We start from the raw sequence: 25836 nt of genomic DNA, 5'->3' as shown, positions 1-25836 counted from the left end.
CACCTGCCCGGCTAGCTTTACCCGAAATAATTACACAGACACTGTATTCATTTAATCACTGCTTTGGCCCATTTCTATCTAGCCTCTTCTAGGCTAACTCTCCCACCTGGACTAGCCCATTTCTTATCATCTGTATAGCACCGGTCTTACCGGGAAGATTCTAGCCTAAGTCCATCCTGGGTCGGAGCTTCATAGCGTGCGTCTTCCCTGGAGCAGGTAGCATGGCGTCTCTCCTACGTCTGCTCCGGAGAGGAGAGCTGCGGAGTCTGACCTCACTTCCTCTTCCTCCCGGCATTCTGTTCTGTTTACTCCTCCCACCTATCTCCTAACCAATGAGAGCCAAGCAGCTTCTTTTATTTTAACCAATGACCTTCCCCCATCATTAGACTATGATAGTGTTGACTTCTAAGATCCAGGGTTTTGCTACCTCTGTGTAAGTAACTGAAAAATGTGTACTGTAAGAAAGGACAAAGACTCAGAGCCTCTCAAAGAAGGATGTAGGTGTGCTCTCACAGTTGGTTCTGTCAGTTATCAAAGCAAGGGAGAAGAGAGCCACTCCATGTAACAAGAACTGTTTTTCTCCGATGCTAGGCATGCAGGAGGCTTCAATGAAGCTCACCGAGTCACTTCATGAAGTCTACGAGCCCGATTGGTACGGAAGGGAAGATGTGAAGATGGTTGGTGAGGTGAGAGCCAGGTTGTGACTCATAGAATGGCTTCCAGAAGACTTCCACTGATCAGCCTACTTACCCCCTTCCCAATTCAGGGCAAAGTAAGACTAGATACTCAGAAGGCAGCCTGAGGTCTACTGCCTAAGTCATCCCGCACTTGTAGTGTGAGGGCAACTCGATTCCAAAAGCAGTTCCAGAACATTTGAGAAGGGTTGGGTTAAAGGTTGCTTTTCTTCAAAATAACAATAGCTCTTTTCTGCTAGATGACATAGGTGGTGACAGATATTTTTGGCGTAGCCTTTTTTGGTGTTGTTTTTATGCAGGAGTTCTCCCTTTTATTCTCAACTCCCTTTTAGTCAACCCTCTTGGAATACAGAAGCAAAGGCTCAGAAGACCTCCCATCCTCTGTAGCCCAGTTAGTCCATTCACTAAAATCAACTGAACTCCATGGCATCTTGGGACTTAGAAATACCCTCACACCTGAGCTGAAGACTGGAGCTGGGGGTCAGCTGACCTGCAGGAAGTAAGACAATGGCTGTCACTGCTTTGTGGAAAGTAGCGTGGAACAGACAGCAAGAATGACTGTGTGACCTCAGGCAGTTCCTTTATTTTCTGGGGACTCATTCCCATGTACAAGATGTGAATAACTATTGTACTAACTGGAAACACATTTGAAGCCTTTGTGTTCAGGTCCCCTAGTCAGTTTTTAGAGCATGTTGTGGTCAACGAGGGGAGCTTCTAGGAGAGCAACTGTTTGTCATGTTATTCCTTCAGGTGAGTCAATGCAGCACATCTAGGAAGAGAAGGTCTGAGTTAGATGACACAGCTGAAGCCCAGGGGAAGGCTAATTCAATAAGCTGCACTTGTCTACAGCCTTGGAAAGTGTCTGACTGCTGCCTGACAGTGCCGACACCCTGATGCTGATCTTTGTGATCCCATTAGAACTGAAACAAGAATAAATTTATGTATGAGAAACGTTCTTGTTGGATATAATCCATTTCTAAAATCTTTTAGGATGTGGATTTGGCTAAAATGTTCCACACACCATTTTCTAATGCACTAATTGAGTGTTTTTATCATCTTACTTTTTTCAGTATAAAAACACCATATTTCAGTTGCATGTTGTTAAATGCTTATCTCATTTTGTACATTCCTGACCAATAATGCATTCTCAAAACCCATGACTGTAGTAATAATAGGAGCGGCGAGGCTGCGTCCCCAACACCCCAGCCGCCTGCTTGGCTAGCTTATGTCCGAAATAACAACACGCAAACTGTATTCATTTAAAAACTGCTTGGCCCATTAGCTCTAGCCCTTAATTGCTAATTCTGATATCCCGATCAACCCATCTCTAATAAACTGTGTAGCTCCAGTCTTACCGGGAAAGATTTGGCATGTCTGACCTGGCAGCTTGCTTCATCGTGCGCGTCTGCCCTGGAGAGCTGAGCATGGCGTCTCTCTGAGGCGTCTGCTCCCGAGAGGAGAGCTGTGGAGTCTGAGCTCACTTCCTCTTCCTCCCTGCATTCTGTTCTGTTTACTCCACCTACCTATGTTCTAACCAATAAAATGGGCCAAGGCAGTTCCTTTATTAGCCAATGACCTTCCTCCATCACATGACAAACAACGAAAATTTAAAGAATAATGGAAAGGTGTATTATTATCCTTAGAACATTTCATGATTCCATTTTTTCCTCGGCAATATCACTATTGACACTGTTTCTTTAATGAAATGGCTGTTGTACTACAGTGGTCCCCGTGGATTCCTGAACATTTGGACCCTGAGTTTCAGGTGCAAACATCATCCTTCAGATAACAGAACTACAGATCATTACATGTTCAGAGTCTACTCACCATGAGTGATGAACTATTTTCATTAAGTAGGCTTAAGATACTTTATTTGCATAATATTCCTAAATTGGGCATTATAATAACTAGGATTAGTTTTTGAAGTACTAAAAAGGAAAAAAATACAAATCAAACATCTTTGATTTGTTTTGGAAATGATCTTGTGTTGCCTAAACTGGACTCAACCTTGTGTAGCTAAGGCTGGCCTTGATCTTCTCACCTTTTTTTTCCTCGTTTGGAGATTTTAAGTGTGGGACATTATATCCAGTTTTAAACTTGTTTTTTTGTTTGTTTGTTTGTTTTTGTTTTTTAAACAAGATTAAGAATTACCACTCACTGAGAGCAAGAGAAAGATGCCCTCCTCCTCTCCGCTTGCCCCTGAGACTGTGGTGGGTGAGGGAGCTGACCCTTCCCCTTACCAGCTGCAGCACTCAGGAAAGTGGGTACTGCACCTTGCCTGGGCAGCACAGCAGAGCTGACCCTGTTGACAGGGATATGGGTGAACTGCCCTGAAAACATGACCATGGGAGATCTGGCCCTGGCCCTCATCTGCCATGATGTTATAAAAGTTGGAGAGATTTTCCTGCCCTTCACACGCTCTAGCACTTGGCCCCTGCACCTCACCTGGGCAGTACAGTTGAGCTGGTCCTGATGGTCCAGGTGTGGGAGAGCTTACCCTGAAGGTGAGAAAGCAGGGGAACTGTCCTTGTCCCTTGCTCGTAGCTATAAGGGGTGAACTAGCCATAGCAATGCTAGAGAGAGCACCCTGGTGGTGAGGACAGGGGAGAGCTGTTGGGCTGACTTACCCTGCAACTGCCTAGTCCCAGAACCAGGGTTATGAGTTGGCCCACCCCAACATCCATCCCATTTATGATCTACAGAAGCATATGAAGGGGCCGGTCTGGTCCTGTAGAAGCTTCAGGATCTCCATGACACAGGGCAACAATAGGATACCTAAGAAGAGGAGTCCCAGCGAGGGCCCAGCATTGTTAGTGTAGCAGACACTGGAAGCCAGGAACCAGTGACTCTTTGCAATGAACGCTTTCAAGTAAAGATATATGGATTAAAGGCTTTACTGCATGACTCACTGTGTCACACCCCAGCTTCCATGATGAGATTTCTTTTTTAAATTTTATTTTATTTGGGGAGGTTGCAAGGGCAGAGTGCAGATGTGAAGGGACAAAGAAATGAACGGGATTGAGGTGGATGATGTGAAAGACACAAAGAATAAATAAAGTTTTTTTAAAAGAACAATGAGGGCTGATGAGAAGCCAAGGACAATGGCACGGGGTTTTGATCCTACTTAATGTGCTGGCTTTGTGGGAGCCTAGCCAGTTTGGATGTTCACCTTCCTAGATATGGACGGAGGGGGGAGGACCTTGGACTTTCCACAGGGCAGGGAACCCTGACTGCTCTATGGACTGGAGAGGGAGGGGGAGAGGAGTAGGGGGAGGGGGAGAAGGGTAGGAGGAGGGGAAGAAGGGTGGAAGGAGGGGGAGAAGGGTGGGAGGAGGGGGAGGGAAATGGGAGGCTGGGAGGAGGCGGAAACTTGTTTTTTTTCCTTTTCTCAATAAAAAAAAAGAAAGAAAGATTTACTACTCACATAAATTTGGAAGTGACAGCCCAGACATGGCATGGTAGACGGACAATACCAGATACCTTTCCCCCCCAATCCTCTGGATACCTCATAACTGGTAATATGACAGACTTTCATTCTACAAATGAGGTTTCAGCCACATTTTGTTTCTGTTTCTGTCTGGCTTGGCTCAGTTCCTTCAATTGCGGCAGAGAAATTAGCTGTCTCGCGGGAGTTCTTTTCAATCTTTTAGCTCCAGTGTCTGTCTACTGGGTCTTGGGAACCTGTTAAGACATCCACATTCCTTAGTAATTCAGAATCAGAGATGAACTTTAAGCAAGCCACCCTCTTAGCTTGGTTGTTAGCTACAACAGACTGCCTTACTGTTTGCTTTCTAATTAGTCATTATTCTATCTTCTCATATCTTGGGGAGTATTGCTTGCCAAGTTGTATTGTTTTGTATATGTTACAAATTTAGTGAGATGTGTCTGAGATTATGGAGTCATTGTCTCTTATTTTCCCCCTAGAAATGTGATGTTCTATGGGAAGACTTCCATCAAAAACTAGTGGACGGGTCCTTGCTGACACTGGACACCTACTTGGGCCAATTTCCTGACATAAAGGTATTTCACTCTCTGTGTGTGAGGGAAATAATTGAATGGTCCCATGTGGTTACTGAAACCAGGGTAACAGAGGAGAATTGAAAGTTCTCAAGCTTAAATGAAAGACATTTGCAACTTTTCATTTGTTAAGCATGGGCTTCATTCTATTCCTATTGTCGTGAAATAAAATCCAGCTACAGAAATCAAAGCGTCTCTCTTAGTGAATACTTCAATGTTTCTTTCTTTGCCAGAGTCTTTTCAAGCCTATAGATACAAAATCAGAAATCATTGTATTTAAACCTCGTGGGGGTGATTTTCATTAGAATAAATGGTCACAGAGAATGGAGGAAGCTAACTGTAAACGAGAGGAGAAGTCTGATATGTTTGCTATTTTCTGTTATTTTTACATGTGGTCACAGCATATCTGGGCATCTTTTCTGTCCTTGAAATTTTCAGATTAAAATCGAAATATAAGCCCTTAAGGTGTATTTGTATTAGGATATAACTGCATTGTGTTTAAAACAGTTGATTTAGTTCTTAATTCCTCTGTTAGGGTAAACAAAGAAGTGAATGGTTGAATGTTGTAGATTTGGAACTGACTTTGGGGGTAATGATGGGTTGAAACAAACATCTGTATGCAACAGATAGGTAGCATTAGACCGTGTGCTCCTGTGTTCAAGATGGACTCAGGGCACGTTGACCCTCTAGCAGGGTAAGGAGGCTATGAATCAGCACCTGTGGGCATCTGAAGCATTTCTTTGTAAAATCCACTGTGACCTGGATTTCTCGGAAGTTGTGACAAATACCAGGAAATTTCCTGCAGGAAATGCTCTGGCAGTGGCTGCACAGTGACATGAAGCATCTTCACTAAAACAGCGCACAGGGCGAGGACTAGCTTTTCTGCTCCCACGGGGTATGAATAAGGAGCACTGGCCAATATGGAAGGAACAGTTGTGGCTTCCTGGAGTACTGGGCAGCATATTCCTCTTGGTGGCTACATGTCAAGGAAATAAACCTGAATGATGGATTCCCAATGTTAACACATCCAGCAGCTATTTCTTCCCTGAGCTTTCATTTGCTTTGAGTGTCTGTGCTGGAGTCTGCGCACTAGACAAAATAGTCACCTGTCAGCAGATACTGGAATCTAGAAGGCAGCGACTAGAGTTTACTAGGTTCTTAGGTTTTAGAACAAGGAATTTGATGAGGGACACATGGATAGTGATAGAAACAGAATGCTTATTGTTAAACAGGTTCTCCAGGTTCAAAAGTGGCCAGAGATCTGGGAAAGATTAGAAGCTCAGTGGTGTTGCTCTCGGGCATGCTGAGAATGGTACTGTGCACACTAGTGTGGTTCCGGAAGGTCTCTTATCTCCACTCCATCTTTGGTTTCCGATGTGTTCATCTAGTTGTCTCCTCGTGGCCAGACCCACAGAGGCATCCTGATCAGATATTGAGAAACCTGTCTGTCTTTCTGTAGTACAGCCCACTTCCTGCTCTTTTTAAAATAAACATTACAAATAAATAAAAATACTAGATACCAAAACTAGCCAGAGTCAGAGTCTATACAACTTAATAAACTTACGTGCATTTAAAGCTGGCATTTGAAATGGAAGCTGTGAAGCTTCAATTTAGATTTCACAATTTCAATATTGAATATATTTTATGAACTTATACACCACCAAATCCATCTGCTCTTCAAAATCTCCAATTATCTAAAGAGAGTTGGGCCCATCAGTGCTGAGATCAAAGCCAGTTCCATAGGTCGTCTCTCTAAAAGTGGGACCATTACACACTTGTCAAGCTTTTTCTTTCTGAAGGAGTCTGAACCTTTAAAAAGCTTTGTTTGCTCAACTCAGAAAAACAGCAATGATGACTAATTCTGTAGTAGATTCAAGTGTCATCCAAGATTGAACTGACTCGGACCAGTCTAGCAATACCATGCAAAGGCTCATGTTGTCGCATAAAGGGTCTGAGAGTCTCTACTCAGGTAAGAGATGGGAGTCAAGCATAGCAGCCACATATCCTGGACTGTGTCAAGGAATGGAACTCTTGCAAGTGGCCACACACTTGTTGAGTGTCTTTCAATCAAAGCTTTTCTTTGCACTAGCTACGCAGCTAGTAGCCTTTCAACTAATTTCTGTTTTCCACGTGAGAATTGATTTGTTGTTTGAATCAGTGTCTCTAGGGGAGAAACAGAAACCAGGTTTTATTCCTCTATATTCTGATATTACCTCTATGGCCTGATAAAATCAGGATCTGAAAGTTAGAAGAGGACAAAGAAAACAGTATTCGCCTTCCTTAAAACTTAAATCAGCTTGCAGCTTGTCTGATTCTGTTGTGTTTTCATAGTGTGACTTAACTAAGTAAGTTAGGGTTTACCAGATAAGTAGACAACCTAAAGGCGCCTGAATTTCAGAAGGAAAACGTTACTGCCTCAGTATTACCCAGAGGCAGTTATTTTATTGCCCGTGTTTCCTAAAAGTATATAATCACAAAGCAAACATGCACAGAATCACAGGGTTGAAACAGAATCATAATCGATCATACTGGTTGCTCATTTTAGTTTATTTGAAATCCACACGATATAACACTCACTGGAACTTTTACCTAAGCAGCTTCTTTCTTGAGGCACATCAGTGAATTCACACACCCAAGTGTGATCGAGGGACATCAGTGAATTCACACACCCAAGTGTGATCGAGGGACATCAGTGAATTCACACACCCAAGTGTGATCGAGGCGCATCAGTGAATTCACACACCCAAGTGTGATCGAGGCGCATCAGTGAATTCACACACTCAAGTGTGATCGAGGCGCATCAGTGAATTCACACACCCAAGTGTGATCGAGGCGCATCAGTGAATTCGCACACCCAAGTGTGATCGAGGCACATCAGTGAATTCACACACTCAAGTGTGATCCATCAGTGGTAGCACATCTAGGGATGAGGGAATGACACAATCAAGGGCTTTGTCGTGCTACTCCGAAGGCAAACGCATGACTTTACGCATGTCATGTCAAGAGGCCAGATCAGACTCTTCTCCTCCGTTAACTTTAACCTTCATGCTCCATTGGCAAAATCATCAGCCAAGAGAGAGGATTGGAACACTGTGTAGCATGGCACATAATTAAGGGATTTTGTGGATATCTCAAGAAAGAGACAATTTGGAGAGTGGACAATAGCTGTATTTAATTATTGTGTGTGTGTGTGTATGTGTGTGTGTGTGTGTAAACAGATTTAAATTTTACATGTGCTCCACGCGTGCACTTTAGAAAGAGGAGTGGTCTTCCTAAGGTCGTAAAATGACGGTTGGTGAGCGTGTACTGAAGGGGTTGTTGATGGAAAGGAGCTCTGTGAATAAGGTAACTAAATGGAAAGTTTCCAAAGCATAGAACAAAAGTGACTTCCCCGACTCCCATTAACATCACAGGCCACATGCATTTCAAACTACATGCAAATTCTCAAGCATTCACTGTAGCCTATCACAGAGTGCTGTGAAGTACCATTCATGAGGATGATGTTTGGCTGGCAGGGCACCCTGTGTTATGGTTCTCAGTGTGTACCCCTAACATCTAAAACTCAATATTATAATAAAAACCCACATGTCACCAACCCAGGCAGCCTTGCAGCTGCGAGCAGTTATTATTAAATGCAGTTTAGATTCTAAGTTGGCAGCCCGTGTATGAGCAACTAAGCATGTATTTACTTCAGTGTGCTAAAATGAATTCCAAATTGGGGCTGTTAGAGAATTTTTAAAAGTGTAACAATTGTTTTCTAGACCACAGAAATCTAGGGCAGTGAGGGAGTTCAAGAAATTTTAATTAAATTTATTATTGCTTAACATTTATTACTATTACTTAAATTGACTTATTTAATTAAGTTTACTATTGGGTACTTAATTAAGTTGTGTTATAAGGAAAAGTTAATCTGAGTTAATTCTGTTCTTATGAAGCTTCTATCTATCTATCTATCTATCTATCTATCTATCTATCTATCTATCTATCTATCATCTATTCAAACTCCCGAAAGTGTCACACAGGAAAAAAAAATAAGGTTGATTTTTTTGTTCCAGCACACAACTATATGTACCTAGTGAATGACATGTCTTCAAATATTCACCTCTGCCCTTGTGAGAACCCTGTCAGTTACACAGGGAAATGTCTCACTTGATTCTCTTCGCTTATCTTTTGAACAAAACGAAATTACCAGTTTCGTTTCACCTCATTCTGAAGCATGGGAGTAACTGAATTTCAGCTCTTTTCAAAGACCAATTCAATCTTCAATAGCTCAAAATTTGCTATTTGGAAAATATTAAAGATGTCCCTAGGCAGAGGCACATCTGTATAGAACTCTGGGTACACTGAACAATTTTAAAGCTTCTGCCCCATAGAAGTACACAGTCAGGTGCTTGTTAAAAACAATGAGCTTTATCACCTTGTTGGCACAAGAGGTTCACCAGCCTTGTTGAAGGGATTCACTCTCCCCGCACCCAGACTAACTCGGTGACTACCGTAAAGCCACTCTGGGTATGTCTTGAAGCATTTCATTGCTATTTAGAAGTAGTAGAAACAGAAAAATATCGTTGGAATGAAAATTAAGATCTGACGCTGCTTAGTTGGAAGAACGTTCTGAACCTACCTTTCACCAGTGTCAGTGGGCTGTGGAGAAGTTGTGCTGAGTGGCAGGAATAATTAGGGGAGTCTGTGGAGGCACTGGGAGGGGCATTAGCAGAGCCCCAGGAATGGGGTAGGGCTGACAGAAGGCAGGCAGGAGAGAGCTCAGAAGGTGCGAATTGGAAGAAGGTGTGGTCTCTGGCCCTGCTCACCTTGCAGTCACACACCCATGAGTCAGCTGCCCTCTTGAGTGCTGTTTCTCTGGCCTCATCTACTCCTGGTGTCGATCGGTGGAGCGGATTTCTGAATTAATTCCTGCCAAGATCAGGCATGGTGGATAGTTCTAGGCAAATTACAGGTTAATCTCATGCAACTCAATTCCCCGTGAGTTAAATAGGAGTAATCATTACCGTATCCATACGGTATGCTGCTGTGCAGACTCTTCGGTGGTTACTGTGTTATGGAAAACCATAAATATATTATTAATATTGTTTTTCCTTGTGTTAGTATTTCTAATTGAAAAGGTTTGCAAATGTCATCTCATAAAATGGTGTCTATTTTTAGACCAGCTGGGCACAACTAGACAGCTGTCAAATATTCTCTCAAGCTATTTGAGTAATCTAAGCCTGGATCTCAGAATTTAGTGTGTCTTGCTCTATTTGTTTATTGGTTCCACTTCTCTAAACATTTTAGTGATCACTATGCATTTATAAATATGTATTTCAACTGTCATATTTAACTTCACACAGTTATAGCATTTGATACATCATCTGCGAAGCCATGTACTCTAGCCCTCCTCCCATTTGTGCTATGATTTATTCATATTTCCCTCTACATGTGTTATGAGCTCCATGATACATTCCTTCTGTTTTGCTGTTGTTGTTTCAGCTAGGTAATAATGTTTACATGGAATTAAAAATGAAGGCAGTTGTTTTTGTTTGCCTTGGTTTTTGTCATTTATATTACTGCATCATGGAGTTCCATTTATGATATTAAAAGCAATATGCTCAGAATGAATTCCCTATTTTGTTTGTCTGAAATTAATTTTCTTTCACCTTCATTTCTGGAAGTTATTTTTACTGGCTATAGTCTGTCTTGAGAGATTTTTTTTAAATCTTATTTTTTAAATATTTTACAGCAAGTCCATTGCTTTATGACTTGTATGTTATCTAAAGCTTAGTTTGCTGTAGTTCTTACGGTTGTACTATACTTTCAGTTTTAAATTACGTTTTATCTTAGCTTACAGAATGATGAGTTCTATTCTCATTGTCATCCATACGTATTATTGTGTCTTGTTCAGTCACTTTCCTTCTCCTATGTCTTTCATTGTCATTGGTTTTGAAGAGTGACTAGGACAGGCCTGGGTGTCCACAGGTCAGCATTTGTCCCTTCTAGTTTTCTCGGCTCTGTACTTCTGTTACTGAGCACTTAGGTTCACAAACCGGATGCCCCATTTCCCCGGATTTTAAAACAAACAATGGAGCCAGAACTGAGAAAATAAAATGGATTCACGTACAGTTTGGCCATCACTGTAAATCAAAGGCAATTTTGGTCTTTCCTGAGACGATGGTAAAAAAAAAACAAAAACAAACAAACAAACAAACAAACAAACTTGTGATGTGAAAAACCAGAAAGTATTGCATAAGTTAATTTAACTGTGGGGTAAGATGCTGGAACTGTGAAATCTCCTCCCATAAAGCCAGATCCTCTTCTGGCTGGTGTTATAGGTGTGCCTCCCCATGCATGGAATTTGGGAGGAATATAATTAATATTAATTATATTCTTTGGAGTTCATTATCTCAATAGTTTGACTACTGAAAGGGAGGGGCACAGATTCTGTTTTAGGATATCACTTTCCCTGCCAGAGCTTCAGCATAGAATCATAGTTACAGTCCCCCCCCCCCTGTCTCTGCCTTCCTCTCTCTTTCTCTCTGTCTGTCTTTGTCTCCCCCTTCTCTCTCTGTCACTCTCTCATTCTGCCCCACATTCATTCTGGAAAGAAAGACATAGGTGGAATGAATACAAATTAAGAGCTAAAGTTAGGGCCAGGTGCAGGTGGCATACACCTCTAATCTCAGCTTTCGGGAGGCAGAGGCAAAGGCAGAAAGATCTCTGAGGCCAACCTAGTCTACAAAGAGAGTTGTCGGACAGCCGAGGCTACACAGAGAAACCATGTCTTGAAAAACCAAAACAAAGAAACAAACAAAAAAGGAGCCAAAGTTAGAGGACATTCAGTTAATGTAATATTAATGTAAATTTAATTCATAGGAGCCATTAATTTTCCATAACCAGATTCACTAACTTTTAGAAGGGCTGGAAAGACTCCGTTCTATTACTGGGTTTCAGACAGGACATCCCTAGCGGGCTAGACCTCCCTCACACCCGTGAGCCTCCTGCTCCACCTTCTAACAGCTTGAATGCAGTCATGCACCACTGTGCCCAGTGTGACCATGTAAACTGTGACAAGTTCCTCCTGTGTCTCTAAATGACATTCTCTGCAGGTGTCCCTGACAAGCCATCTTGAAGCTCAGTTTTTAATTGCCTCTATTGCTGGAATGTAGCTTTTTCTTCACGATCTGATCTCATGATGGAGAAGTAGCAGGCAGGACATAGCACCAAATTTAAGTAATAAGAGGTCTAGGAAGAAAATTCTCAGGCTAGATCTACTGTTGCATCTCAGGAGGACAGAGTGCCTATTGGTTTTGCTCTTGATGGGAGCTTGTTTTTCCAGGACATCTTGGCTACTATACAGCTCTGAGAGTTTAATGTGGGTAACTGTGCATATAATTTATAACTATATGATTCCTAAGCAAGGAGGAGTCATATAGATGACAAATGAAGATGGTCCTGGTGGAACAATGTTCATGGTCATGGGACTGGAGTTGTGTTGTCTAGGTACAGCACTCCATAGCTAGTGGTTCAGGATTTCTGGATTAAAGTTGTGAAAATTTCTTAATGGGGTGGCTACAGGAATGAGCTAGCACATGAGTAGTGTTCCTGTGTACTGGACACCAGCATTTCCAAAGCAATATATTAGCTCTAGTTTCTAAAACTTCAAGGACAATGACATACTGAAAAAAAGATTTCTTAGAGAGTAAAGCTGTCTTAGGGAACTGCAGTTAGTATGCTATTATAATCATCAAACAAAACCGTATGTAGCTTTCTCCTATCTTCAGACTGGAAACATATTAAGAGTGAGCATAGACGCTAATAGAGAGTCCAGGTTTGTCTGATACTCCAAACACTCTGGGATTTCCTGCTCTTTGATGTCAACGTGTAACTTTAACTGCTCATGATCAGCCTCATTATCTTCAGAAGGGACATTGTTTACAGCACAAAGATCTAGAAGCTTTGTTCTGATTTCTAGCTGTCTTTTTTCCTATTCATATTGCTGCTCACCTCTATCTTCTGTTAAAATCCTCACCTTCCATGCCAGTGAGATGGCTCAGCAGGTGGGGGTGCTTGCCACCATGCCTGATGACCCACCTGAGTTCAATCCCAGGAAGTCACATGGTAGAAGGAGAGCCCAGACTCCTGTAGATTGTTCTTTAACTATACTCACACAGGCAGAAACATATGTAAATGCAATGACTCTTGTAAAGTCTTCAGCTGCTTTTGACCCAGAAAGCATTTGACCTTTGACTTTTGGCAGTCAGAGACTCTGTGACCACCTCCCCTTCAGGTCATGTGTTGTCTATGTTTGCAGAATCGCATCGCTAAGCGTAGCAGGAAGCTCGTGGACTATGACAGCGCTCGCCATCACTTGGAGGCTCTGCAGAGTTCCAAAAGGAAGGATGAGAGTCGGATCTCCAAGGTAGGGGTGCATCCAGTGAGTGACTTCACTCTCCAAATCTTGAGACTTGTAGCAGCCTTGTTTTTAAAAATTGGACATTTCCCCTTTTTAACAGAAGACTGCAATCAGGATAGAATTCAAACTAAATCACAGTTTTCTAAGCCACTTTAATTAAAATAAGGTTTTTTTCATGTTATTATAAGTGAGATCCATGACTGACACATTTTGATCAGAAAAAATTTGAGCCCTTTGCAGTGCTTCAAGCTCTAAGAAACCCAGGAGAGTTTCTGTACTTCTTTATGGTCCATGAACATTGCCAAAATATAGATTCAGGTGGGAGGCCAACATTGGCATTCTTAGACAAAACTCCCAACTGAAAATAAGGCAGAAGCTACATTTGCATAACATCAGTTTCTTAGAGAAGATTCATTTCTGCAGCTCTTATCGTTGTAATAGTTACTTTTTTAATGCTGTGATAAAACACCATGCCTAGGCAACTTGTAGAAGAAAGGCTTATTTGGGGCTTTGGGTATTGGACAGCTACGTATCCATCACCACCACAGTGGGGAAGTATGGCAACAGGCAGGCATAGCAATTGGAGCAGAAATCAGGGAGGCCACACTTTATATCACAAGCATGAAACAGAGAGATCAAAGTCAAACTCTGCAAGTCTTTAAATTTCCAAACCCCACCCCCCCCCACCAGTGGCATATTTCCTCCATCAAGGTTATACCTCCCAAGCCTCTTAAACTTCATTACTAATTGAGGACCAGTTTTTTCAAATGCTGGAAGCTATGGGGATCATCTCATTCACGACATCACGATCTTGTCGACATTGTAGGTGCCGGCTAAATGATCAGCTCTTCACTTGGATTCCAGTCTTGGTTTGTCTTCTCTACCACACACTATTGCCAAATCATCTTCCAACATGGCATCTCTAGATCAGGTTCCCGACTGCCTACCTCTCTTAGTGCTCTCTATTAGGAAAAAAAAATCTCAATCCCTTAGTATGACAAGTAAGATCTTCAGTTTGGATAGAAATTATGTGTCCACCTTTAACTTCCAAGTTTTTCCTTCTCTCCTTTCCTTCTTCTGTACACCCACCCTGAGCAGATCCTGCACGAATTACCCATCGCTTCCCAAGCACATGCGATAGCAACTGCCCTTCATGCAAAGCCTCACAGAGGCCAGGCTCTGTAGAGCACTTCATCTATGTTGCCTTTCTTTCCCCTGTATCCAAGTCAAGGCAGTACAAAAGGTAAATCGGTCGAGGTTTTACCATGGAATTCCAGCCTGCGGGCCATTGCTTTTTTACATGGTGAAGGGATGTTTTTCTCTGTAGTGTGTTCTACAGAAAATTATAAGTCTATCTTGAAAATATATCTGGTAATGATTTAGACATTCCATTTTGACTTTTCTGCAAGAGCATTTATGAGTAGTATCCACAGCAAAGATTGGTAGAAGCAGTATAGCATTTTGTAGAGTTAACAAATCAGAACAAGCCTGGAAGAAGAGTCACTGGCTTTCCTGTGAATCTTACCATTTCATATTTAATAGCAAGAGGGAATGGTTTTCAACAAATATTTCTTCTCAAAGCCTTCTCAGAGTACCACAAGACAATTCTTGTTTAATACAAAGTGATCTTTTCTGCATAGGAATGACCCCTCTGTGTGCCAACGTGCTGTGTGTCTTTTCTAGGCAGAAGAGGAGTTCCAGAAAGCTCAGAAAGTGTTTGAAGAGTTCAACGTTGACTTACAAGAAGAATTACCATCCTTATGGTCAAGGTAAATATGCTTCTGCTCCAATTTTCACATCCCACCTTTAGCAATCCAAGAGAAGTGACTTCCCCCGTTGTCACCTTCCTTGTCTATAATCCCTCTGCTGGCTGGGAGAAGTTCTGCACCTATGATTTCCAATATGGAAACCACTAGTCACGTATACCTAATGAATACTCAGGATGTGGTTGGGGAGACTGAGGAATAAAATTTTATATTTATTTTGTTGTATCTCATTTTAATTAAATAGCCATATGTGCTGGGTGAATATTTAGACCCTGATAGATTTCTCAGTGAATACTCAAATTCTAACTAGGAAAATTTTACCTAATCTTAGACTTATAGTAAGATCACTCCAGCTCTTGGTTGGATTTCCCTTATCCTTAGACCTTATCTAGTCTCTGACCTTGTTCTTTGGACTATTAACCTGGACTCTAATCCTGTACCAAATGCTGTTCTTATTCACAGGCATTCCACAATTCTCATGGTATCAAGAGAGATTTATGTGACTTAATCCATTTTAATCACTCAGTGGTAAGACCAGGAAGTTGCTGGAAGTAGTGATGCCTTATGTTCCTTAGTTCTCATCAACAGTTCCATGCCACCAGCCCTTCAAACAACTCTGCCCACCATTCTGTATTACTGTCAATCTCTTCCCCTACCTTCTAAATTGCTGGTGGCCCTGAAGAAAGTAACCACATATGCGAGCTTAATTTTCCACTGCTTTTATCTGCAGCGCTCTTTAACTGAAATTGCACACAGTCCTGATTTTTCACAAGCACATAGTTCTTTTGCTATTGACATTGCTCAAGCCTGAAAATGAAGTCAGCAGTTTTAATCTTCAATGTCTCCTATGAGGAAATGCACAGGATAGGCTATATAGCAGTGAACATGTACTTAGTGATAAATGCTTGAATTCCTGCATCAAACGCATGTTTGACATTCAGAAATTATTCACTGTGTCCCGTTGTGCTGTGGTGTTCATTGGGTCCTCAATTCTCTGTTTTCTGCCTAATTATTCTATTTATTACTGAAGCTGAGTTATTGACATTAACTATTTTCAGGCCCAGTTTTTCTCTTCTGTTCTGTCAGCTTTTACTTTACTCCTTTTTCAGATAGCATATTACTAAGGATATTATCCTTATAAAATGTCTTATGTTTTTGTTTGCTTGCTTTGAGACCAGGTCTCATGTAGCCCAGGCTGGCTTTTAACTTGATTTATAGCAAAGGTTACCTTAAATTCCTGATCCTCTTGTATTATTTGGCCCTCACCCAAATAATCACACAGAAACTATATTAATTACAACATTTTTGACCAATGGTTCAGGCATATTCCTAACTAGCTCTTACATCTTTAATTAACACTTGTCTATTAATCTGTGTATCGCCTCGAGGCTGTGACTTACCAGTAAGGTACTGGCGTCTTTCTCCTTTCACAGCTAAATGACTTCTCCCTGACTCCACCTTCTTTCCTCTCCTATCTCTGCTTGGATTTCCTGCCTTTCTATATTCTGCCCTGCCATAGGCCAAAGTAGCTTCTTAACGGTGATAAAAAATATTCACAAGATACAGTAAGGAATCCTACGTCACTCTTGGCTTTACCTCCAAATGTTGGGATTACAGGTGTACACCACCGCATGGAACTATATAGTATCATCTTTTATCTTTCTTAATAAATGTTTGTCTGATACCTATTCCAAGTCTCTGTTGCTCACTCCTTACATGGTACCTTTCTCATCTCCCTTTTCTATTCTTTTTCTTTCACTCTGTTTGCATCTTTGAATCTAAAAGGTGGATGGTATTAAGCTTGATGCTTGTCTTTAGTTTGCTCTTTGTTTCTTTTGTTCTTTTAATTTCCATTGCTTCACTGCAAAGAAAATTGTTTCAAAAGTTTGGATGTATAAAGAAGAGAAGTAAGGTCCAGGAAGATGGCTCAGTCTATGAAGTACTCCCCATGCAAGCATGAGAACCTGATGTCAGATTCCTATTGCCAAATAGAACTGGGTGTAGTGGCATGCATTTGTACCAGCCTGAGGGCCAGAGGTATGGCTTGCTGGAGTTTATCAACCATCAATCAGTCAATTGGTGAGCTACCGTTTCAGTGAGAGACCTTAGTATTGTTTCAAAATATGAGGTGAGCGGTCTACTTCCAGTCACCATATGCACACGCACAAATGTACACACACATATACGTTGAAAGAAATAATCTACTATGTAGAGGAAGATATAGATTGCAAAAAATTGTATTATTTATTTTAAATAAAAGTTTCTGTCACACCTGGTCCTGAAACTGTTCAGTCCCAAATACATACACAGAGGCTTATATTAATTACAAACTATTTGGCTTGTTAGCTCAGCCTTATTATTAGCTAGCTCTTATAAATTAAATTAACCCACAATTCTTATCTATGTTTAGCCACATTGCTTGATACCTTTTCTCATTCAAGGCATTCTCATCTTGCTCCCTCTGCATCTGGCTGGTGACTGTCTCTGCCTTTCCTTTTCCCAGAATTCTCTGAGTCTGGTTATTCCACCTAGACTTCCTTCCTAGCTACTGACCAATCAGTGTCTTATTAAACTAATACGAGTGACAAATCTTTTAATGGGGGAATTGTTGGAGGTTGAGCTTAGAGTCTCACTCACACTACACAACTATTCCACCTCCTACCTATATTTATATTTTCACAAACTTGTGGTTCAAAGGACATGGCTATAAAGCATTGCTATAAGGAAGGAGGATGCTGTGGGGGATGCTTTATCTGAAGTTTTTGAAGTCAGTATTTGGTGAACAAATATTCCAAGCTGAAGAGGGCACACTTAAAGGCATAGATTTTAGATTCTTGGAACTGCTTTTAATTTTAAGGGCTTTTTATGTGTATGGATACACATGTATTTCTAAGTACCATATGTACTTAGACAAAGGTGTCAGATCCCCTAGAATTGGGAAGTTAAGGATGGTTGTGAGCTACCATGCAAGTGCTGGGAACTAAACTCAGGTCCTCCGGAAGAGCAGTCAGTGCTCTTAACTGCTAAGGCATCTCTCCAGCTCCAGTTTTTTGAAGTTTAACGTAAAGTATCATGAGGTTGATTGCAAAGCAAATGCTAAGGAGGGAATTATGGAGAGAGAGCAGAACTAAGGATAAGGTGAGATTCACTTATTTATCAAGTTATTAACCACCACTGTGTATCTCTCTTCTTTAAGGTGTTATAGATCTTACACTGAACGTTTTTTTTTTCTTACAGCCTACTGTGAAGGGTAAATAGAAACAAAAAGTAAAATGTCAGACAAACTAGCATAATGGTGACTGACATTGTGATTGGCCAGTGTAACTTCAGAGATGAGGAAAGCTTCCCTCAAAGATTTAGGACATGCTGACAATGATGGTTTAGGGATGCACCGAGTCCCATCTTATGTGTGCTGTGTTTGAAGAATCATTAGGAAGTCTGTTAAGGAAACAGCAGCTGGGTCTCAGAAAGGAAGCTAGGAAACACTAAGTATGAGTGAAGTAGATGCCCGGATGCCTGAGTGGCTGTGTGAAACTGTGTGCAGTATCAGGAAGCCCTGAAGGAAACCATAAGAGGAAATAATCAGAGTTCTAGCAGGGCCCTGAAGGGAAGTAGGACCTCAAGAAGCTGTGAACGGAGAACAGGCTAGTGATGAACATGTTCCATGAGTGCCAGTTACAATAGGAAGATCAAGTTCAGGAGAAGTAATGACATTTCACCTTTGCTAAACTTCCAAAGAAGGTTCAGTGACTGGAGGGATCAGAGGCTCCATGGCAAGCACTGATAACTCCGTCAGACGTGAGGAAACAGCACAGTGGATATCTGGTTTGAAAGTCTTGATTTTAGGATGGGCATGAGGAATCATGCAGCAAATATAGACTTGATAGAACAAGTTAATCTTTGAAGATCAACTTTTGTCACTTTGAGAAGATGGCAGTGCCAGTGGCATTAGAGGGATATTGTCCTGAGAACGTGTGGGATGAGTAGTGGATTGGAACTCTATGAGGGTGTTGATAGACTAGTCAGACAGGGCTGGGGGCTATTTCACATGATTCTGGCTTGAAAAGGACCGGACCCCCATGGACTCTGTTGCCTGAAATAAATAGTGGCCTCATTCTCAGGGTGAGAGACTCTGGTGCATCTAGTCATAAACAAGATGTCTTCATCAAGGTCTTCCTCCCCTTAAGGCTCATGGATATATGTAGAAGTGGCATACAGACTGTAAAAGTCAGAGGTGATGGATGGTTCCTAGAAAGCAGCATCTTCTAGACACAATAGGATTGATGCACATATGAACTCACACAGACTGTGGCAGCGTGCACAGGGCCTACACAGGCTCAAGTCAGACCCAAGTCCCAGCACTGAGAAGGGGAAGTGATCACAGGCTCCCACCCCTAACCAAGAAGCTATCTGCAACTGGTACCTGCTGACAAAAAATAAAAAGCTAGTTTTCTCCAATGGAGTTTTATTGGGTACACATTACACTTAAAGGTTGGCCTTGGGCCCAGAAGCAGTTGGGAAACAAAACAAACCCGATGGTATTTTTGTAGACTTTTATTTGTCTTGTTTGGACCTTTTTTTTTGTCTTACTGGGTTTTTGCTTGTTTCATTTTTTTTCTGTTTTCATGGTTTTGTGGAGTTTTTAAATTTGTGTGTTTTGCTTTTATTTGTTTTAGGGAGAGTGAGAAATAACATAAGGGAGAAAACATGATCAAAATATGTTGTTTGAAAAAATTTTGAATAAAAAGGTTTACAAAAAGCCAGAAAGAGGTAGTAATTATACACAAGTTTTAAAAATAGAGTCACAGATACTTGCAAATGCAATAAAGGATTTTTGCCTGGGAATGATTAGATGTGAGACCCTGGGTTGCCCCAGTTCACAGATGGAGCAATGAGAATGAGGCATAGATGTGGCATAGATGTGGAAGAACAAGCATAATTAAGATGTCTGGGCCATTCTATGTGTACCTGCTTTTATGGTAGATAGTAGCCTGGGTGTAGAGTTCTGTTGGGTTAGTGTCATGAATGAGTGAAAAAGAGTGAACCCATGAGACTTGGCCTATGCAGAGTGGTTGGGATGGGTTTGCAGCTTAGATGTGAAAAGGTTAAATATTTAGCAGCCTAAGTGTGATTGGGTTCAGCATCTGGAGAAAAGTTGTGAGAAGACTCCCCTTTCTGTACCCATTTCCATAGCAGGAAATGTGGTAGAAACATAGGGGAAGCCATGTCCTCCTCCACCTGATGTGCAGAATTCTCTTGGTACATCCTGGAGGGAACGGTGTATAGGTTTGCATGTGCCATCTGCTCTGTTTCCAAATATTTCCTTCATTTATGAGAGCAAAATACTTCTGTGATGCCAACAGGGTGATGGTGATTTAAAAACAATATTTTGACAACTAATCAGAAACATCATGGTGATGCCATAAACCAGGCATTTTGGGAGAACTGGTAAAGACTCAAGATCCATTATTATGAAGAACTTGTGAAATGAGCCTTCCAAGAAAATATAGGCACTCAGAGCATGACATCCTGTAAATGTGTACTTCACTGCTGTTCTTGCTAGCATTTCATAAGTCAAGGCAGTCAGAATGCACCCCTCCAATGGCTTTTTCATTTGTCTGTTCATTCGTTCATTTATTTGTTCATTCATTCATTGCTCACTCACCCAAAATATTTACTACTTGCATTCTGGGCCCTAGGTGCCATGTTAGGGGTCAAGACTGCAATTGTGAACAAGTCCATGGCCCCTGTTGAAAATAGTCTCTGTTTTTATATATTGGAGAAAGCTTATATATGTTAAGTTGTATCATCACCACTATGACCATATTTTCTAAATTAACACATGCTACTTAATTTCTAAATTCTAAAATCAAACACAATATTATAAAAGTTTACATGCTTGTTTAATTATTTAAAATACAGTATTTCTTTCTGGTACTATACCAATTGTTTCTCTCAGAGAAATAAAAATTCAACATGAAAATGTAGTGTCTTAGTTCCTGTTACTGTAATAAAATACTGGGACAGCAGCAACTTAAGGGTAAATGGTTTGTCTCCAGACCCAAGTTATGGTCCATTCTGGCAGTGCTGGAGGGAGGAGGTCACATTATATCCACAGCCTAGAGAAGACGACAATAACTGAATACATGTCAGTAGTCAGCTAATTCTGGCCACTCTTACACAGTTCATGATTCCCTGCGTAGGGAATGGCGCCACTCACAATGGGCAGATCTTCTCACCTCATTTAACAGAATCAAGATAATACCCACAGTAATATCCAGAGGCTTGTCTCCCAACTGCTTCTAAAGTCTGTCAAGTTGAAAATTTCAGACCAAGTATCACAAGTACATATTAGTTTTTCTTTTTTGATAACTTTATTAGTGATTTAATACAGTAAATGTAACAGCCTTTATCAATGGATAGTAAAAGTACACTAAGAAATATGTCCAAAATATGCATAGGTGATAACAACGAGGGAGAAAATACTTAACTAAGACAACATTTCAAACTTGAAATATGCAAGTTTTCAGTAGCAAACTTATGGACATTACATCAAACAATATTCAAAGGTAAGAAGGAAAATGGCTCAGCCGATAGAAACTGTTTGGCAAGGACATCAAAGCTTCCTTATCCAAACTTCTCACTAGAATTTGCATATGTGAAACATATTATAAGGAAATATTGAGCCAGGCATAAAATTTCATTCATTGCTCTTCTCTGTAATTTTATCATAAAAGAAACTCTATACAATATTCACCATCATGGTTTGAATGAAAATTATCCCCTGTAGTGTTCAGCATTTGAGCACTTGGTCCCTGCTGGTGGCGCTGTTTGTGGAGGTTTAAGTGGTGAGGCCTTGCTAGAGGAAGTGTGTCACCAGGGATGGTCTATGTGAGGTTAAGTCCTCACCTTATGGCCAGTGTGTCTGCTTCATGATAGCAGTTAAAGATGTGGACTCAGATCCCTGCTACTGCTGTCATGCTCTCCCCACCCTATGGATTCTCACTGCTCTGGAACTGTAAGCCCAAATGAACTGATATTGACCTGGTCATGGTGTTTTATCAAAGCAGAAGACAAACATCTACCTATCTTCTTGGCCAGCCTATGTGTGTCCTCTCAAGCAGATGTTTGAGGCTGATCTTTAGCTGTTTGTGCCCACATCCATCATTATTTTATGTTTATTCACATATAAACTACTGTGGCATCTTGCCATTCCCATGTGGTTTTATATTTTGTTTTTATAATTTAAATATAATTGGTATAAATGCTCAATAGTTAAGCTGCTTGGTACCACTTGAGCCCGCCATGATGGGTGTACCCAGAGGTAGGTTGGATTTATTGAGTAATTAGACAAAGAAAAGATTGATTAGAGTCTAAGAAAGGGATTATACATTCCAGTTTGCTCCTCCAGAAACATTTCTCTAAAAACACCACAGCAAGTGGTTTCCTCTGTATGGCATTATCAGAGAGTCCACACTGTCTCTCCTTTCCCATATAGCTATGTCTGACCTTGTCTCTTCGAATTCAAGCTCAAAATATGTCCTCTCTCCTATCTCAAAGCATGGCTACATACTTCCTCTGATCTGTAAATAAATGTGACTTACAGCCCACCATTGAGAACCATCTGCTTCCCAGCTCTTGGTCTCTGATCTGAGTCCTAACTGTTTCCCAAACAACACTATGCCAGGGTTTTCATTACTATAGTCTATATGCCTAAGTATGTGTATGTGTGCAAATATATATATTTGTCTCCTGTATCTGTGGAGAATTGGTTCCCAGAACCCCCAGGGGAAGCAAAACTCCATGGCTGCTGAAGCCTGTTACATAAAAAACGATGTGGTATTGGTGCGTGACCTTCTCTCACATCCTTCTGTGCACTTGCAATCAGCTCTAGATTGCTTAGAAGACTTAATACCATGACAACATGGTGCAAAGAGCTGTTGTGAATGGTTCAGAAAATAAGATGGAGAAAATAGTCTCTGTTCAGTGCAGATGCCATCTGTTTTCTGATGGTTTTGATCCATGCATGGTTGAACCATAATAGAAAGAATACAGATATGGATATATATCCGTGTGTGTGTGTGTGTGTGTGTGTGAGAGAGAGAGAGAGAGAGAGAGAGAGAGAGAGAGAGAGATTTAGAGGTCCATCAGCATGTGTGTATATGTGAAATGTGGGATTTAAAGTCAGTTACAATAAAAATATGTGAAATCAGGGTCACGTGGTGACTGTGGGTATAGGAAATGAAGGTAGTGTGGCAGGGATTTAAGGTACAAGATAAAGCACAGGAAAAGAATGCCTTATTGATGGGGCAGACTTACCACTTAATTACCGCTTCATTTCAGAGTTTTTAATTTTTAAATCTGGCTCCAAGTTTTTGTTTTAGTTAAAATTCAAAAGCACCTAATTTAAGCAGAATTTGCTGATATTGAAATAACAAAAGTCAATTTCTTGTAAAGTATTCTATGATTTTCTATTACCTTTTCCTCTTTGGGGGGTTTTGATACTGGTTTTCTCTTCCCATGAATTGCCTGACACTGGACAGTTAATCCCCATTTACTTTTTCTAGTAAATGAGGATAGCAGTCCCAGGAGATTGACATGAGAAGCAAGGGAAGGAACAAATAAAAGCACCTTGATCAACCCTTATGGTTTCTCCATTTCTTCTCCCTGGAATCCTATGCACTGAAGGGCTCAGCTTAAGCAAGAGAAGATCACTGAGTGTCCTTTTGTCTGAGTCTACTTAGTTTGTTTTTTTTTTAATTGAGAGTTCAGATCTAATTTAAAAATCAGGACACTAGTTATTTTTGAGAATGTCATTGAAACAATAAAATGAATTAAAGTTGTCATTCAGATAAGTTAAAAAAAAGAATTAAGTAAAATAGAGTCTAGATACTTTTTATTTGGAATTTATCCTGGGGTGACAAGCTAAGTCTCCATTTGCCTTAGGAACCACAGATGAAGACATGGAATTTGCCTCATGTCCCAGCACCATTCCCACAACTTTCCCTTTACAAATGTGTCTGAGATGTTGCCAATCGGAAGCTTGTGTGCTCGACAGCTAAGAAAAGTTAGGCTTGCTCTAAGATGTTATTAAATCCAATGTTGTTCAAAATCACATATAGAAAACAGTCTTAATATGTTTAATTGCCATTAAAATCCATTTTTTTGCTAACTAATCTCTCTTATATTTGTGTTTCCCCATGGTAGACGAGTTGGCTTTTATGTCAATACTTTCAAAAATGTCTCCAGCCTTGAGGCCAAATTTCACAAGGAAATTGCGGTGGTGAGTGATGGTAGCTGTTTACCTTACCGAGGGCAGGGCAAAGGGAGCAGAGGGCGTGGCCTAGCATCCCTGACTAATGCAGCCTCTTACAAGGCTCCTGGAGCCACAGTTTGTTAATACTCTCTGCACATGCTTTCTGTTAGTGGTCAACACACAGCTCCCTACACCCTCCGAGAGTCTTGTCAAAGCCTCACTTTCTTGTTTTTCTCTTCTGTTGGTTAAAGTCAGAATGTCAAGTGATGTTCTAAACTAATGAAAAATTGATCTCAAGATATTCAGAAAAGCATCAGCCATGTTGCTAACTACTGCTTTTGTCGTTCCTCAGGGCAGCCTGAGGACTACTTCTAATAGAGTTAAAATGAACAATCTGTTTTTCTCTTCTGCTTGATATTAGAGTGAATACATAATTGATTGACTCAGCATTTGGTTTATTTCAGCTTGGCTGTAGACTTTAAATTTGGTATATGGGATTTCAAGTGCCCTGAGACCAATCTACTTCTTAGAACAATTATAGCTTCTCATTAAACAGTTTCTTTCTAAGGGAGAATGGCATGGGTGGGCACTAGGATGTCCTGTGGCTAATAGGCCTCTGTCCCCTTAGCTTTGCCACAAGCTCTATGAAGTGATGACAAAACTGGGCGATCAGCATGCTGACAAGGCCTTCAGTATCCAAGGAGCTCCCAGGTAGGCCACTGCTCCTCAGAGCTCGCTCTGTTCCGTGTGCCAGTGATGTGCTGTGTGCTGAGTTATCTGGAGTCTGGAGACCACATCTTTCTGTTTTATTCACCTTATAAAGGTCCAAAAGGAGCCTTCCTACCTGGGGAGTCATCCTAACCATAGATTTAGGGCTTTTACGTTTCCTTTTGGCCTTCAGTTGCCTCAGTATGCTACTGGTCACAGTAGACCTAAGTAACTGCCTCTGATTTACATGGGGCCCCAGAGCCATAGTATGGAATAGGGATCATTTCTACCTCTTACTTTATCTGAATAGGAAAAAGAATCAAAACTCCAAAGTTTTGTGCTGATTATTATCTGCTGAAGGAAGGAAAGAAGTAGAAGAGAGCTCTCCACCCTCTGCCTCTGCTTTGGCATTTACTGCACAACATAGCTCTGTTATGACTCTACTGTAGGATGCTGTTAATGTGCCAATCACAGGCAAAGGGCCCAGTGGCACATCTTAGCTGTTTTTCTTGGTTTGATTGCCCACTTTCTCTTATGATTTTGAAGTCTCTTTTACCCACCCATGCTTAGCAAACCTTGAACTAGCAGTCAGAAGCCCTTTAGGTTCTAGTCATGTGCCTCTGTGGTTAATTTGTTTTGTTTTTCTTGTTGAAGTCCAACAACCTCTACAGTTAAAAAAGCATATTTAAAAAAATATCTATAGAAAAAGTGGGCTGCTGTGGAATGAAATGGTTTCTAAGGTGATGTTCAGTTCTAAGATTCTACACTTGTGGTTTTTTTTTAATTGAATTTATTGAGCTCTACGTTTTTCACTTATATTTTTTATGCCAGTCATTGTAAACACTCATAGGAATATATTTATAGAATCATTCATAGCCACATGCAATCCCAACCTCTGCATATGTCAGTGTACGATGGCTGCTGTTTTGATCACTTATTACTTCTTAGGGTGGCCATAAATGTACCCCTGCTATGGCTGCCAAAGGAGCA

The 25836-nt window shown here is 40.9% G+C and overlaps 1 protein-coding gene across 4 annotated transcripts in view; it reads left to right on the top strand.

The window, feature by feature from the left end:
* Positions 1–25836, top strand: part of Amph (amphiphysin) — a 179284-nt gene that overhangs the window by 110895 nt on the left and 42553 nt on the right. For all 4 annotated transcript variants that reach the window (XM_075970142.1, XM_075970141.1, XM_075970143.1 and 1 more), the window contains exons 4-9: positions 592–686; positions 4620–4715; positions 13015–13122; positions 14800–14885; positions 24090–24165; positions 24767–24849. In XM_075970142.1, the coding sequence (XP_075826257.1) occupies positions 592–686; positions 4620–4715; positions 13015–13122; positions 14800–14885; positions 24090–24165; positions 24767–24849 (544 nt within the window). The remainder of the gene's footprint in view (positions 1–591; positions 687–4619; positions 4716–13014; positions 13123–14799; positions 14886–24089; positions 24166–24766; positions 24850–25836) is intronic.

The sequence above is a fragment of the Microtus pennsylvanicus genome, chromosome 4 (assembly GCF_037038515.1).
Source record: "Microtus pennsylvanicus isolate mMicPen1 chromosome 4, mMicPen1.hap1, whole genome shotgun sequence".
Lineage (NCBI taxonomy): Eukaryota > Metazoa > Chordata > Mammalia > Rodentia > Cricetidae > Microtus > Microtus pennsylvanicus.
This window is presented reverse-complemented; position numbering and strand designations above follow the sequence as displayed.